This window comes from Neodiprion lecontei, chromosome 5 (genome assembly GCF_021901455.1).
Source record: "Neodiprion lecontei isolate iyNeoLeco1 chromosome 5, iyNeoLeco1.1, whole genome shotgun sequence".
NCBI classification, from domain to species: Eukaryota; Metazoa; Arthropoda; class Insecta; order Hymenoptera; family Diprionidae; genus Neodiprion; species Neodiprion lecontei.
The window spans coordinates 31,595,993-31,613,249 of record NC_060264.1 but is presented as its reverse complement, the minus strand read 5'-3'; the positions used below and the strand labels follow the sequence as shown (position 1 = coordinate 31,613,249).

At 41.1% G+C, this 17,257-nt stretch overlaps 1 protein-coding gene across 4 annotated transcripts in view; it reads left to right on the top strand.

Annotated features, from left to right (window-relative positions):
* The window catches only part of LOC107226861, a 63,510-nt gene that overhangs the window by 17,827 nt on the left and 28,426 nt on the right, over positions 1-17,257 (top strand). For all 4 annotated transcript variants that reach the window (XR_006904435.1, XM_046740246.1, XM_046740245.1 and 1 more), the window contains exons 2-4: positions 4,771-4,893; positions 11,858-12,028; positions 14,131-14,269. Coding sequence is in view for 3 of the 4 variants with exons in the window: in XM_046740246.1 (XP_046596202.1) it covers positions 4,771-4,893; positions 11,858-12,028; positions 14,131-14,269 (433 nt within the window). In the remaining variant the exon portion in view is untranslated. The remainder of the gene's footprint in view (positions 1-4,770; positions 4,894-11,857; positions 12,029-14,130; positions 14,270-17,257) is intronic.

Sequence of the window (17,257 nt, the reverse complement as noted above, 5' to 3'; positions counted from 1 at the left end):
CCGCAAAATCGCCTATTCGAGATCTGTTTAGGCTAAAAAAGTTCACGTCACTTACATAACCTCCGCAGGGCTCCGAGTTTGACAGTTGAAGCTCGAGGTTGGTTAGTCTGCACGAAAATCCGACTAATTGCTAAAAGCTCGCGCATGCGCAGTCGGCTGTTAAATCTGCAAAGTTTCACCGTTTCCTCGTGGTATAAACAGGGTCTGAGTATGTGAAAAATTTGTTAATGTTTCGACGCTTCGGAGTTTCGACCATTTAGACTGCTAAAATCCTACGCTTCGGTCAGGAATTGGGGTTTGGGATTGAAGTGGACGCGTTACGGCGTGGCAAAGTGAAACAATTTCGCGTGTAATATCCAGCCCGATCCCCAGATCTGGCAGGTTGTAATTGTGGCTTTGGGTCAGGAAGGCAGTTGGACACAGTGATGTACATACTGATTGTGTAGCATAAGCTGTCGGAGGGTCTAGAAACCGGCTTGTTACGGAGCCTATCGATTAAGGCGATTAGGGTGTCGCGTGGCCGGAAAATTTCTAATCGGTCTTCTCGGTGACACCCGACAGCCCCTCAACTCGGCTCTGTCTTCCGCATCCCGAGGCTCTCGGCTCCCCTTCCGCATTGCTGTCGGCCGGTTTTATTCACGCTTCAGTTCACGTCGGGTCAACGTTATCTGTACCCGCCAGCATCACACCGCGGGGAGCAGCTCGAGTGTCGTTTCGTAATGCTTTTTCCAACGGGTTTTCGGGGACGAGACGTCACTTTCGATCTTCTTCCACGTCTTTACACCCCGCGTAGAAAGCTTCGAGGATGCGGAGGGATCTCCTCTCCGTATTTCCACCTGTGCGCATCGCTATGAATACCCGATTGAAAGCTGCATCTATAATCGCGTGTCTGGAAAGCAGCGTCGTCGGTAACAAATGGATGATACATCGTCGCGGAGACAAAGACGATGCTTATAAGCGTATCGAGTCTATATTTATTTATGCATTCATTTCACATCGACGGGACACGCCCAATTAAACAATATATAATATAAACTAAAATAGCCAAGGCGTTTAGTTGCGATTAATAGTATTACAATGATGGGCATAATGCTTTAAATTCTACACTCGACTTGGCAAAGCTTCACCGACGTTTAGATTTTGTCCTGATGTGGTAAAGATTTGAATTATATACATCAAGCTATTCAGTGTGTTTGTTACAAGCATTCTGTTAGGCATCTATTAGGAACATGAAAGTTGAATGTTGATAACAGTTCTCTGTATTCAATAAGTTTAATCCGCTATTGTATTTGTCATTACAGAAACAATGACATCGAAAATTAAAATTTAAAAAGATAAGATTTTTGTTTTTACTCTAATGCAAAAACTTTCTGTGTCGTGGCAATCGGACACTTTACTATTACTTATTGTTAGACAGTACTTTTCAACCTCGTTAAAAAATTCTTTCAACGATTGGAATCGCGTGCTTTTATTCAAAGTATTTACCAACACAGCGGTATTTTATCCCTCTACTAAATTGAAAAACCGCACGTGTAACAGATACCATTTCGCATCCGAGCTCGAGGCTTGTTTTTTCGGTGAGAAGGGAAAGAATGAAACACGACGGATGAATTGGAAAGGGGCGGTAACGTAATTAAGCGAAGTTAGCCAACTTGATCAAGTGCCCAAGTTTTTTTCTCCTCCCAGTGTCTCCTCGTTCTGTCAGATCTTGATTCCCTCGTTGATCATTTTCCCGCGGGATAAATTTTATTGTCAACCATCTTTGTTTCTCTCCACTCTCAACCAATCTCTCCCGCGTCCAATTGAAATAACGCGATAAAGATCTTCTTGACTCGAAAAAATTCGTGACGCCTACGTAATCTCTACGAGCCGAGTTTGACAGATAAATCTTAAGGTGGCCAACCTGTACGAACACAAGCTCGCGCATGCGCAGTTGCAGGCTCGATCTACCGTCGCGAGTTTCGTCGTTTCCTGCCGGTTCTCACCTCGAGAATCGTTCAATTTCTACCCTCGACTACCGTGCGAGACTCAAGTAAATGTATCGTAAGCGGAATAGACCGTCTTGAGCCGGTGAATTTTTCAACGACACGCGCAAGACTGCAAAGGCTCGTTCGTGGGTAATCGTAATTGTTCCTGAAGGAAATAACCTCGATTTAGTAATATTCAGTGTGTGGGGGAGGGGGGGGGGGGGGGGGGGTAAATTTCGTCGGCACTTTTTTAAATATTCATCGACGCAGATGTACATTCTTACCTCGAGGCGCTTACCGTCTCCTCTGCCATCAACTATCATTTTCTCAATCTCTGTCATGCATTTTTCTTCCCCTCGTTATACTTTTTTCTTATCATCCTACAATATTTTCAAAACTTATCTTCGTTACGTTAGTTCAAATTTTGATTTCAAGTTCTCTCGTTGTTTCGTCTCGTTACACCGTACATTTTTCGTCCCATTGTACCTATTTGAAACTTTCCGCACCGCCCGAGGGGACTCGTCCTCTCAGGGTGAATGAACGCTCTATTATATTATACCCCATCAAGATAAACCCAACTTTCATGATCACGGCTGCTTCCGGCATGAATCTCTGCATGCCATAATTGCCTGCATACCTAAATACATCGCCCCGCACTGACAAAGGACGGATTGATCATTACTGTAATATGCACGCGGCGGGATTCAACCCCGTTGCAGTTATACCGCAGGATCGATTTTCCTCCTGCAGACTTATAATGCTGTACTTATAAGAGTCGCTTGCTCACGCCAGCGATAGCTAGGCACGTTCAGTTTACACTGCTGCATGGTGCAGACTTATCGCCCGCGTTCATGGTAAATTTTCGGACAAGTATAAACGCTGCGGAAATTCACGTGTGCGAATATAAAAAATTTCCAACTCGTACATCGATTGATAAGACGTAAATCACGCCGCGTGTTCGTTAAAAAAAGGAGCATCGAGAGAATTCTCATCTCACAAGACTCGGAGTTACTACGTAACTGCAGATGTTCGCCATATTGTGCCAACTGACCGAAACGCCGAAGGTTCCTCGTTATTGGCGTTGATGGGTATTACCGGATTAGCAGATTACGAGATCCGTAACTCTCGAAGCGAGTTGAGAAAGAGTGAGAGAGACGTATAGCCGGGGCCAATAATCCTGGGAAAACTTTGGCTTACCAGATCCATATAATATAATTACACCCGCTGCAGGGCTCGCGGCAGCGTAAAATGGCGTAGAAAAATCCAGTCAAGTATATTTCTCCTCTTGCTTCCCGGACACGAACGGATAGATATATATTTAATTATATCCTCCATGGCTAAGGTAGGTATACGAGGTATGGTACAGAGAAACCCTTGCGAAGTCTGTACTCCCCCCCTCAGCCCATCGGAAAATGGAAAAGCGGTGGAAATAGAGCGAAAAACAAAGCATAACTTCATCGCGATCCGAGGACACACACACGTGTGGAATATCGCTGGGTTTGCAGTATCGTAGGGAAGTGATCGAATCGGATAGAATGAAAATAGGGCCGCTGGGGGTTCCTTGCGGTTTAAAGAGAATCCGAGAATACGAGAAAATTATTAAACGCTCCGGCGGTTTTCGTTACGCTTACAACGACCGCCTTGACGCATCTGCTGTCTTTTCGCCCGGAAAATATAGAAAAGGTTCGTGAAATCGACTTTCCGATTGCGGAAATGGGCCAGACGTAGAAATTCAATGGGACATATGTGCTCGTTACAGAATACTTCAGATTGGGGCAATATTTTTTTTCTCTGTTTCGTTGGAAGAAGGTCCTAACGTTATCTATCGTCAATGTAAGAATACTAACTAACAAAGTATAGAGTTTTTATCTCAAGTCCAGGAGGTGTCTCATACCCTGTGAATAGTTCCTTTTAAATTAAGTGTGAAAATGTTTAATCACTGCTCAGTTTCTTTACGGAATTTTACAAAAATCGTCGTGCTGTAACATATTTCTTATCGCGTAGACCTTGAAAGATCGGCATCGTGTCGCCGTTTTGGCCAACAGACGCAAAAAGTTCAAATTTAGATAACGTCTAGTTTCCGGTTGCTTCCAAGTAAAAAGGAAGCTAGCGGCGTTTTTTTAACACAACTTCACTGTCCACGCGATTGTATTTACTTAAGACCGTATGTTACGATTATTTTGCAAAATTCTACCGTGAAAATAACAAAAAGAAATATCAACTCAATTTAAAACAGTCCGCCTTCTGTCAAGAGGTTTACTTCGCCTCGACTTGAAGGACGAATCACCTGAACGAAATTGAATTCTCATGAGAATTAATTTATTGTTAGAGCCTTAAAGCTTCGGGAGACGATACTGCGCTGCTCATTATTATTATTATTATTATTATTATTATGCTTTATTTCAATTTCTGCGAGGAGAATATTCGCTGTGATTGATTGCGACAGTTTTAGACGAGACTGTAGATAGGCTTGAAGGGTAACTGCAGGAAACGCGAGACAAACACAGTTGTGGAATTCCATTCAACTAATGGAAACTCTCTCAAACGTATAATTTTCCGGACATCTGCAATATGCCATTCGGACGAGTTAAGTTTGTTTCTTCAAATCGATCAGTCTAACCATTTCTCCAAGTTTTCAGCGGTTGGTATTTAAAATAAATAATCGTTTCACCTGGTTGTAATCGAGAAAAAAAAAAAAAAATGGACGATGCGAAATTTTTCGTCAAATATTGCCAGAGAAATTCGAGGCAAGAAAATGAGGGGAAGCGGCTTGAAGCTGACGCCATTTTGTGTCCTGTTTCAGGACCGAACATTAAGACGGCTGTGGCGATTTTGAACTGCCTTCTGGCGCGGCAGCTGTGCTTCGAGGATCCATCCTGCAGCGCCATTTTGGAAATCATACCGAGGGTCTGCGGTCCGGAATTGGGTGAGTATAATAGACGGCTAGACGATATAACCTCTTTAATAAACCTCACCACCCGCGATGCAGGATCCGGTAGGAGCGATATTTTTTTTTTTTTTTTTTCTTCCCATCGCAGACGCAGCCTCCTCGCAAAATTAAGATTGTTTTAACGCCTCGTTGTGATCGGTGAATGGATTTCTTCGATAAAAAATTCATTTTCCAAGCTCGGTCATTTCGTAAGTTTCATCAACGGTAATGATCACTGTTCGTGAAATGATGTATCGAGCGATTCTTTAGAGTTTATCTCACGTCGCTGTGTGTCTCGTTCTTTCTACTGAAAAATCTCAAGCACCGACACTTGACAACAAACGAATGATTCCGAGTGATTCAATGTCACAAGAAAAATTACGCGGACGTTTTTGTATCAATTTTCTCCTCACCAGGCACGGCACGAATTTTTATCCGCACTGCAGGTCGGATTTTGATCGCGCTGCTCTTCGTTGTTGTTTTTTTTTTTCTTGGCAAGTTGGCCCTAATTACAACGGCATGAGACTGAAACGCGCCTGCAATAATACCGAGAAAAATGTCAAGTTTTTTTTTTTACTATACATACAGTCGTCGTAACTATTTTCATTTCCTACGATAAGCAGAAAAAATGTACGAGGCATTCCACCCGAAAACCACCCACGTCTGACCTTCGCCATATTCGATTTTATTTATTTTCAAGTATAGTATCGATCGTAGCTATTAATTGGGCAAGTCGATCGAGACAAAACAAAGAAAAATACACGACTTTGATCAAAAATATTTCATTCAATTCTGTGGTAAATATTTGCGATTGGTACCTAAATGGCACAGAGACTGGACAGTAAACAGAAGATGTCGGGTCTGAACAAGTTGGCCATTTCTGGTGTACAGTGTGCAAGAATTCATATTCCACTGAGTTGAAATATTTTTTGGAAAACTCTGTGAAAGAAAATTTATTATTAATTTTTTTTTTTTTGCACACTCCACACACACTTTAAACTTACAAAAGTCACCGATGGCGAGGGTCATACGTAGGTCGGTTTTGTGTAGAATAGCTGTAACCATAAAATCAAGCACGTGTTACCATTATTTTTAACGACCACTCGTAGTATATTTTTTTTTTTTTGTAACTATCAGTGTCATTCGATGTCGGTGCAGCAATGATATAATATATTGCTCAACAGTGGTTTTCATGTCCCGGATATTAAAGTGGCTGTGATTATTTATTTCACCGAGACGATTTCACGCGTGACTGAAAAAAGCAATATTTAAACGAACGATTCGTTTTTTTTTTCTTTCTTTTCAAGTTTGAAGTTTACGTAAAAAAAAAAAAAAAAAAAGAACGCCACGTAGCCCAAAAATTATTTTCTCCGTTACCCCGCGATTCATTCGGCGAATATCCGTGTTTGAGAACGTAGAAATTACGAGTCAAATCGTGATTATGTCATAAAACATCCCCCCCCCCCCCCCCACCCTCCGCGCCGCCACCTTCCCTGAAACACTGCAATAACGTAAAGACCAGAGCCAATCTAATATTATAAAATCGTTTGTTCTTTTGTCGAGCTTTTTTGTAACTACCCAATTCGTAACAAGGTCTTGTTCGAATTTTTTGGCCGGGGGGGGGGGGGGGGGGAGGATTCTCGTGTCACTGAATTCTTGCAGTTCGCGAAACCTTCCCCCCCGCCCTTCGCCCCTTACCCATTAGGGCCAAATACCAATCGATAAACAATAACGTACCACTTGTATCTTTCCACCGCTGCAATTGGCTTGCCCGGAATCCAATCCAATTTGCTCTCGAGCGTATAGAAGCAGCCGGGCGTACGCCCGTCCCTTCGCTTTTTATCTCTCCTCTCTTCGCTCTTCCGTTTCATCTATCTCCCGATCAAGTGAGTGTGTGTGTTTGTGTGTGTGTGTGCAGGACGCTCGCCGCAATTTCGATAACCGATCATTTACTCTATAAAATCGTAATAAAAATTCGAATTCGTGAATGTGACATGTAATACGGGCAGACGGGGAAAATAACGAAATATCGGAGATACCTGCAGGTTTTTTGCTGCGGATGCGAATTACGTGAACTGGAAAAAGAAATTGAATTTTTACGAGTAAACTTTGTTTACTTGATTCTTTTACGCTTGTTTCCTAATTCAATAATTTGTTCGATTTCAATGAGACCTGTTGGAATTTAATAAATTTATTCAGATCGATGCAACGGTGTTGTTTGATTCAATTCTTCTTCTTTCAACAACAAGTTGATATATTTGCAAGTCAGTATTGAAATAATCGAAGCATTCTGAATCACCAAAATTTTTCATTATTTTCAATAAAAGTACTTTAATTTTTGTGAACTTTACTTGAATCGAGTAATTATTTTGGGGACTAAACGTCTCGGATTATTTGTATACTACTTGGCCAATGTTTACTTGTTAGAACAGAAGAATAGAATCGAGTAACCATTGCATTGATCTGAGTTGATTTAGTAGATTCTGTTACGTTTCATTTGAACTAAACAAATCATCAATCAAGTAGAATGTATCATGCACTTGTACAAAGGTTATTTTTTCAGTTTAAATTGCGGATTCAATATCATACGCCATTGATCGATTATCTACGAGATAATTTGACATTGAAAATACGTTAAATTTGTATATAATTCGTACTAGGTGGTAGAAAACCAATAAATATAATTGTAAACAAGAATTTAGGTATAGAAATTTTTCATTTTGAATCTATGTCAAATGGTTGGGAATTTGGTAGATTTGTTTGATTTCAATTTATGAATCCGTGTTTTGTTGAAGGGGAAACTAGTGTTCAAAAATTCAATGAAAACAATTTTTGTTAAATCAGATTCAATGTTAGTGCAATCTTGAAAACTTGAATATTTATAGATACCAACATCATGAAAAGAGGTCCTTAGCAGGATTGTAGATAATAGTCTTCTCAACAAAATGAGACTATAAAAGATTTGAAATTAAGAATTGATAGACTTTTTTCTCTGCTACTTTGTTTTACTTTACTGAAATAAGCGAGAAGTAATGATTCTTGACTCACCAACCTCGTACGTTACTTTCTTTCTTCGGTGAAAAATACGTTTCTTATAGCCAACTTTTCGCTGCACGGTAACTTAATTGTAAGTACCTATAAATTATTGCGTTGAATCCCACGGCGATGTTTTCAGACCTTATACGTCGTACATTATATTCAAAAAAAAAATCTCGTCAAGCATTAAAATTCCTCTTTCGAATAACTTCGAAGGTTCTTTTTTCATCCAACAAACAAAATATGAAATTGAAATAAATTATAAAATCAATATCCAAGAACTCAGTGAATACAATCAATCGTAAACAGACAGAAAAATTATCGTATAGTAAAATTTTACAGACACGTGTGGAAGAAATTTCACGTCAGTCGAGAAAATTTTGAAATTTCACCAACTTGTTCGTGTCTCCGAAAAACTACTTGTTCGGAAATCTATCGGGATGAAGGGGGAAAAAAAAAGTAACCAAGTAAAAATTGTATTTTTTTTTTTTTTTTTTATCTATCCCCGCGTCTTATTTAGATGAGAAAACGGTAAGTCGATTTAGACGCTTCTTGGAATTTTTTCACGGAGCCGAGATTTCGAGAGGTAGACCAGCTGGCTGTAATATAACCCAGCATATACGCGATGTCAGGCAAGATTTAACAGATTCACCAGGGTGCAGATTGAGGGGGGGGGGGGGGGGGGGGGGATAGGAGGCAATAACGATTTTTTCTGCCTCTAACTCTGATGTACAGTTTTCTCGAAAATTGGCGCGCGAAGCACACAGCAGGGATTGAGAGAGAAAAAGCGAGGGATGGGTAGGGAAATGATAAAAAAAAAAAAAAAAACAAAACGAATGAAACAATTAAGCATGACACGAGAAATTTGAGAAAAATAGCATAAGGTCAGAGCAGAGTTGGAAGCAATAAAGGATTAAAATGTGAAAATCGAATTACACCGTTGAAAATCAAATCTCGCGGTCGTCGCATCGCCCTTAATTTGACACTGGGGATGATCCCTTTTCAATTTCTACTGTACTTTTTCCCTTTTACTTTTTCTTTTTTTATTCTTTCTTGCTTTTTGAACGCGCTGGGCAAGATTTATCGCGAAAGTTTGAACGCAATGCGCGGCGAAGAAGGACGGAGTAAAGAGGGGGTGAAAATTTAACGAGAAGAAAGTCAAGGGACTTTATACTACGTACGTATATAGTTGCGTATATGCAAAACGAGTGATTACGAATTCGGCGTTTGGGATGCTAATCAAGTATGACCAGATGTTGTTACCCGCTTTGGCATTATACATACCGCCAACTTCCCAACCCCCGAAAATCCCTCTCCCGGAAGACACCCAGCAGCCGACCTTCGGACTGAAAAAAGTCCGGAAATCCTTTATGCATGAACCTGCGTGATATATATTTTATAACAATATGTGTACGTATCTATGTGCGTGAATTATCCTTGTACGAGTTTCAGAGGCCGGTGTTTAAAACAAATTTTTCATACCCGCCGGGCTCAGCTATTCAAATATATATCTGAATTCAATGAATCCGTCTTTTTTTTTTTTTGCCTCTTCTTATTATTGTATCTTCGTTAAAAAAATCGCCGCAGGCAAATCTCTATCTCGCCATTTTGAATATATACGTATAATGTACATTTGAACGTCACATTTTTATTGCAGCTTGGGTTGAAAATTTTTCCCTCAACATTATGTAACACATCTTTTTATCACAGCTTTGCGGTACATCTTACGTCAAGATAAAAACCATAGGAATGAAAATTGCGAATTGATGAATTAATTTCCCGGGAACAAGATTGTCCGGATTATCCAGGTTCGTGACTTTATACAAACGAGCTTTGTGTACTGTAATGTTCGTTAATACTTCGGGATTTCGGCTAACTTGTTTTCGGTCCGAAGCAAAATGCGAACTCGATTCTATGCGAATTACGTGACGATTACTGGCGATGCAACCGACGTGAAAGATTGGTAAGTCATTGTCACATAATTCGTATAGAAACGAACTTGCATTTTCTTTCGGACCGAAAACAAGTTAGCCGATAGCCCGAGGCATTAATGAACATTACTGTAGACAATTTCTCCGTGGAATTTTTCATACGCGAAGCGCAAATGTTTAGCGCGAATAAACATGAAACTCGACATATGCATACATCACTGACATATATATATATATATATATATATATATATATATATATATATATATATATATATATATCATATATGTATATATATATATATATATATATGATTGTAAGCTAAAAAGAAGGTCGATTGTAATCTGTGTGTTACATGGAATTTTTACTTGCCAGACGTGCGGAATGAGAATTATAAAAGAAAAAAAAAAAAAAAAAATTACTCAAAATATGCGAGCAGTCGGGTAACTTGACGGCGCAATTAGAATGAATAAAGTATGAAATCAATGTTGAAATGAGTGAAAAAAAAATTTGTATAACGGAAAAAAGTGAAAGATAAAAATAATAATGCTGGACGTTGAAAGGGGTTGAAATTTCAGCCACAATTAAAATGTTGCGGCCGGCTGTTTTTCCGAGTGAGCGTGAAAAATACCAAAAAGAAAAATTAAAGAGGGAAAAGAAAGAGCCAAAAATAGTGTAATACATCGGCTGGGCAACAGTTCGAAAATACGGGTTAAGAGAAAATTGTATTTTTTTTTCAATTGCCTGTTCAACTAAGCAGTGCGAATTACGTCTGTACGAATGTGTCTACGTATGCACAAAACGTTCGAAAAGTAGAAAACAAAAGCACAAACAGCTGTCGAATGATCCAGTTGGAGGAGGGAAACAATTGATCCATTAATCTCTCACGGCGAGTGATTCATTTTTTGTCGAAAAAAAAAAAAAATTAAAACAGCAAAAAGGAAATAAAGAAATTAAAAAGAAACATGCAGGGTTCAACATTTTACCGAAGCGTAATGAAGAGTTTGTTGGTCAAAAGTCGATACGTTTTATTAATTTAATTATACGAGATGGTGGTAAATTATAGAATGATTCTCAGACTGTTATGTTCGTAAGATACTAAATTAAAAAAAAAAAAAAAAAAAAATACATATACAGATAATATTGGAATTATAAACGAAAATTTAGATATTGATACTTCACTTCAAATCGTTTCGAAATGATTAAGAATCCAGTAGACTCGTTAGATTTCACTCTGCGATGGCTTATTTTGTTCAGAAGATGATCTTCTGCGAGCTTATTGAAATACTAGAGCAGCTTATCATGTTCACTACTAGTTTGAGGAAAAAAGTGAATCTATTTCAGTGATTTTGTAGAAAATCGTCTTCTTACTGAAATGACCCACCGCAGAATGAAATCGAACGAATCTACGAAATTTTAAACAATCATGAAGCTACACTGACAAAAATTTCATTTGTTACAGTAATTAGAAAAATTCAGTAAAACAGGTGTCGTTTAAAAAAACTGTTCGAATATTGTTGGAATTACGAAAAACGAGGTAGGCGTAACCATTTTGCGCTATCGTCGATCCTTTTTTGATAATTGCAACGAAAAATCAGTTTCTTCGGTTTACTCAACTTTTTTAGTTAAACAAGGCTTTAACATCGATTTATCGTTGCACAAGCATTAAATTTTCGCAAAAATTGCAAGAAAATATAGTAACAGTGATCGTAATGTGAAAGAACAGTAGCGGATACTAGACTTTCCGGTAACAGCTAGAAAACTAATTTTCATTTTCCTACCTAGAACTATATTTTTCGATTGTGGTGAAAAATGAAAATAGTTAAGGACCGAGCGGTAACCGGAACTAAAAATTTCTCTCAGTGTATGGCCGACCAATCTTCTCAAGTGGCAAAACTTTGTCACTGAAATTTCGATCGAGGGAAAAATTGCAATTACTTGGTCAGAATCGTGAATTATACGAGGAATTTGAAAGCCTATTCTGTCTGTTTCAGTTGCCTGTTCGACGGTGACTGTCCCTAAGTGTCAAGCGGCTTTGGTGACTCTGCAAGCCTTTCCATTCTTCAAACCGACATGCCTGTGTCGAGAGCCGCACGTCGATCCGGAATGCAACAGCTTTAGGGACTTCCTGTTCGATCATCCGTGCGTTTACGTTCTTAAAAAAGGTGGGGATTGAATCGAACGACTCACAGCCTCGAAAAAGTTTCACCTCGGAAAACGTTGCCCTCGTAACTACCGAACGAGGGTAGCCGGTGGTTTTTTAATTTCAAAGATTTCGGGCTCGCCTAAATCCCTTGCCTCGTCCTCGCTCGCGGTGATTCTCTTATCCTCGAGAACGATCTCGCGTACCCACATTTCACCTCCCGAATGTTATGTGCAAGTATCGGCTCTCGTTAAACCGCTCCATTCGTTTTCAATAGAAAAAAGCGCACCAAAGGGAGAAAGAGAAAGCACAAAGGGCGAATGAAATCGGGCTCAACTCTCATCCCCCGGTGTTTTGTATCTCTACACTCTTTTCATCAGAACTGAGCTGGCAGCCGTCGGCTCGTTGTTTCGTTAATTCTCTTATTTTTGCCCACATATCGCGTCCCTCACGATTTCCTAAAATTGTTACCAGCGGCGCGATGAACCGATAGCTCTGTAATCATTTATCCTCGATCATAGAAGGTGGGAGCATTATTTTATCTATTTTCTTCAACCCCCTCGAAATGATTAATCTCCTTAGAAACCTTGAGCAAAACTATCACCTACGGAGATTGTCAAGCGTAGCTACAACTCAACTTTACGACGGCCTCTTATTGCAGCTCAAACAATAGCAAATACAATTGTTTTCCTTCTTCCTTTCCTTTTATTTTTATTTTTTCTTCTTCAAGGTACACATACAGCCAGCTGTCGTAAAACGCGAGCGCGAGTCAACGAAATATTTTTCCGGCAAACTGTAGGTAAAGCAATTGTACGAAGATACCTGGAGCGCTATGTCATGTAGGTTATGCCCATATTCGCTCTTTGTTAGTTGTACAAATGTACATATACATGTATTCTCGAACTGTTTTAGATTAGGACGATATGTTTTTACGGCTGAAAGCAGATACCAAAATCCTTACGGAGTACATATCAGACTTTTAGCTCAAAAGAGTCACATGTGATTTCAGGCACCTCTTACAAGGAAGCTATCCCAGTTCGATCTTTCCGATTTGATTTCTTTTGTAATACGTTACAGTAGACTAAAAACTAAGCCACACGTATTTTCTTTTTCTTTTTTTTATCTGCCATTAAACAATTTAAGCGGATAAAACCACTCTGCAAAGTAAGACGCAGCCTTACGCCAGTAAGATGTAGCCTTTTTTTCTATTGAGAAAATAACATTTTTCATTTCTCGTTATGATAAAACTCTTCGAGTTGGATTGGTTAAAAAATATTATATTCTTGTGGGTGAAACTGCTAAATCGCCCCTTGACATGCCTTACTTTGGAGGGTGGTTTCGGCCCCGTAAAGTGTTTAACGACAGATAAAAACAAAAAATGTGTGTCGCTCTTAGTTTTTAATTTATTACTACATATTACAAAAGAAATCAAATCGTAGACATCGACCTGGGACAACTTCCTTGTTAGACTTGAGCTAAAAAAACTTTAGTACATCATGCTTCGGGAGAAGTTTTTTTTTGCGGTAATAACTGACGTTTGAGCCTTGTTCAAGCTAAGATAAAAAAAAAAAAACGTTCCCCTAATTTGAAACTATCCAATATACTCTCGGCTCGGCTGAAGAAAGAGGGCGACTCCTGAGGCCAGTTTTAAATTTGATAAAGGATCGAGGATCACCCGATCGATGCACCGTCGCGTGTTATTGGCCCGCGCGAACAGTTGGGGATAGTGAGAAGGAAAGAAAGAGAGAAGCCGTCTCCTCGTACCGGAATCGAATAGAAAACGAAAGAAGCGCGACGCGATAGGCTTTCAATCGTACAGCCACGTTGCTATCGTTCCTTTTCCTCCGCTGCTGGCAGAGCTCTATCGACTCCGAGTGCTTTTGAACGTTCCAACGATTCCCAATTGCGGATAATTCCTGATGCACTTTTTCCACTTCCATTTCCACCCGACCGACTCGCGGTTCCCAAGGGAACAAAGGATCGTTGTACGAGGCTCACCGACCGCGACATCATCCTTGCACACAACAGTTCTCACACATTTTAGCTTCGGGCTGTCCCGGAAAAAACCGGAGAGTAAGAACCAAGCTGAAGTTATCGTACTTGAGTTCGCGATTCTTGTTGCAGATCCGCTTCCGGTGGAGCCACTTCCGACATGCAACCACGCGTTGAGCGTCTGTCAGCGAGGCAAGACCTGCGTCAAGCTCTTCGACGACTTCAAGACGAACTGCAAAGCCAGGGACGGTAAATGCAGAATGGAAAGTAGGTGAGTGGGGTTGCAGCATACGTTCCTGTTTCCTTTGCGTAATGCAGTTTTTCTCACGGAAAACACCGAGCTTTCCTTTCTTTTGTCGACGAAACATCCGGCGGTGATTCTTGGAATTGTTCTTCCTGTTCTTTCTTCTTCTTCTTCTTCTTCGTTTTCTTCTCTCGCCTCTGCCGACTGCACCAACGAAACTGAGCCGGGACCAACTCTGGATTAACTTTATAAACCGTTTAAAAAGTGGTCTTTAAAATTAACCGATGTGGTCTCTCCGGGACGGATTAACTTCACCGTTTTTCTACTACGACACGGTGCTCGGAATTCGACAGCCGTTGATGGCTGATTAGTGGAATCTATAGGAAGACCTTGCTTTCATACGATGATCAATCGTAACCTGGTAGTTAGATAGACGGCACGAAGTGGGTAAGTAATTTCGAAAACTACCCTTCGCCGCACGAATGGTGGTTGAGACAGGCAGTATCCTCGAGTCGCAGCAAGTAGGCAATATCAAAGTTGGAGATACAAATGTGTATACATGTATACATATATGTATATAATACCCGAAGAGTGGCGATTCAATCAAAGTTGGTTGTGTATTTCGGCGGTGCTCGTTCTTCGGCGAAATTAAATGCTATCATACCCCGCCCACCATGTTGTGTAGATGTGTGTCTGGTTGAAGGGGCTGGTTCTTGGCACTTCTGCAGCGAAATACACTCTCTACCTCCCTACCTTCCACCAACCAACCAACCCGCCTCTGCAGCAGCTGTCTCTGTGTTCTATACATGTATACATTGGTATAATGGCAACAGATACAGCTGCACGTTTCCTTAATTAAATGGGAACGCTCTCTCGACGACTTCGATTCCCTGGTGATCGTTCTGATCAATTCACGGAAACAGGGGATAGAAATTAAAGAGTTCCTAACCGAGGGTCTCCGAGTCAGAAGTCATCTAGGGACGCTCTGATCGGGGTCCTGAACTTGCCGTCATTTTTAGACTGAAATCAGCTTCCTCGATCACAGCTCGAAGGAACCTTTTTCCCGTCCTCGGAAGAGTGCCTTAGAGCTGAAGGAGAAGGGACGCGTTGATAGGTCCTTCCGACTGTATACGGTAGCACATCAAAGTCCCCAGTCTCATGAAATTTTATATGTATTTATAAACCAGTCAATGTTAATTTGTTGACGAGGATTTGCAGGCGCCAGTTCTTATTACACTTCGCCCATATCGTCCATCCGCGGATCCATTTCCACTCGACATTGTCACCCACGATACGTGTCATCGGAATAGGATGAAGGATCATAATCCGCACGACACGTTCATTGTCCGTCCTATTCCGGTGACACAATCACTTTCCATCTGGTAATGGAGGTCCCAGAAAAAGCGTCAGCATATTTCTAACTTGTAAGGCAGGCACATCTGTTTTCCAGCTGAAGGACGCGGAGAAACGGCGTTCGGTCTTCCCGCTTGGTATTGAACTTAGCGGTACATATCAACGCGTGTAATCGGGTGATAAATGATCACGGTCTGATGCTGAGTTTTATCGACAAATCATGAAGCAGTGACGGAGTGGGTGGTTGGATTTTAGATCCCGTCGAAATCTCTCTTCTGCATCCATCCCTCGCCTTCAGGCCATGGTTCTTGATGTGAATCTAGGAAAAACGTACGCGCACACACGTTACTCTGCAGCAACTCTTGGTATACTTTATTCACGCGTCGCACGGAATGTCAATTGGTGCTCGTTCGCCCCTTTTCTCGAGGAACGGGGCGCGTATGGAGTATAACGTAAAATTTAGTCAAGAGAGGAAAAGGCGAGCTTTCCACGTCGCGAGGCTACTACGTGCCTTGTTGGAAATTACTTTGATCCACCGTGAGGGCTTACGCCTTTGTCTTCACAGCACTATCGCTTGTCTCGCTCTCACTCTCCCGAACCCCGCACGCTGCATCCGGAGGCAAACAGTTCCCTCCATTTCACGCTTCACACCGTTATACCAATTCACTCAAGCCATTTCCTAGGATCACCCATTAGCGGATCACCGAGATTACAACCACCTTCTAATCTCTATATCCTGTCCAAATTCAACTCAAATACCTCATTCATTAGATGCTGCACCTTCAACTCCAGTGCAGTACGAGTACATGGTCACTGCTTTACAACCTCGCAGGATGAGCCGGCGTCAAATCAAGTTCAGGAAAACTTTGAGTATCTGTTTTACCAAGGAAGTCTAACGAGCTTCTCGACTTGCTAATACGTGTTGAAGGATTTTCTTGCAGTGTATTGTTATCAACTCCACAGTCAAATGAAATGTGATACGCACAATATTTGAATGATATATGCCATTCTTATCATAGAATGTGCCAGTCCTGTCTTAGATATCAACTCAAGCTTCTCCAGCCCACAGAAACTTCTCGGAATTTCATCCAAGCATTCATATCAACTCATCAATGATGTTTGATTTGGTTAAAGCTCAGGACTCGCTTTATCATTCACGGATCAAAAAATCACTTAACAATCTTGTATATAGCCAAGTCAATCGTGATTGTTTAGGATGAAAAATCGAGCTTTCGGACGTTGCCACTTTTCCATCCAAAAGTATGCACTTAACGTCTTCTGAGACCGGTAAGCGTGTCTGTTATCCAATTATATTTACCTTCCAGTTGGACGACCGGCTGTCCGTGATAGTTTAGCAAGCGTGCAGCAAGCACGGCCGGTTGATATTCCGCGCGAACGGATGAGCTCGTAGCTCGGAGCATGTCGTAATGATCAAGAGTTGGCTGCGCGTGAGATTCGACTGCAGCGTTTCGCGTCGGGTTGGCGGCTGGGGCAGTGGGTGGGTGACGTCAAAGCGCTATGTGCGCCGGTTCGATAATTCAAGTCTCGACCGAGCTCGGGCCGACCAACCGTCTCTTTTTACTCTTCCTCGTCCGCGCCGCCTGAGCTCTCCGACTCGCCTGCCTTAAATCGGGTTACCACTCAGCGCCCCATCGACCGGCC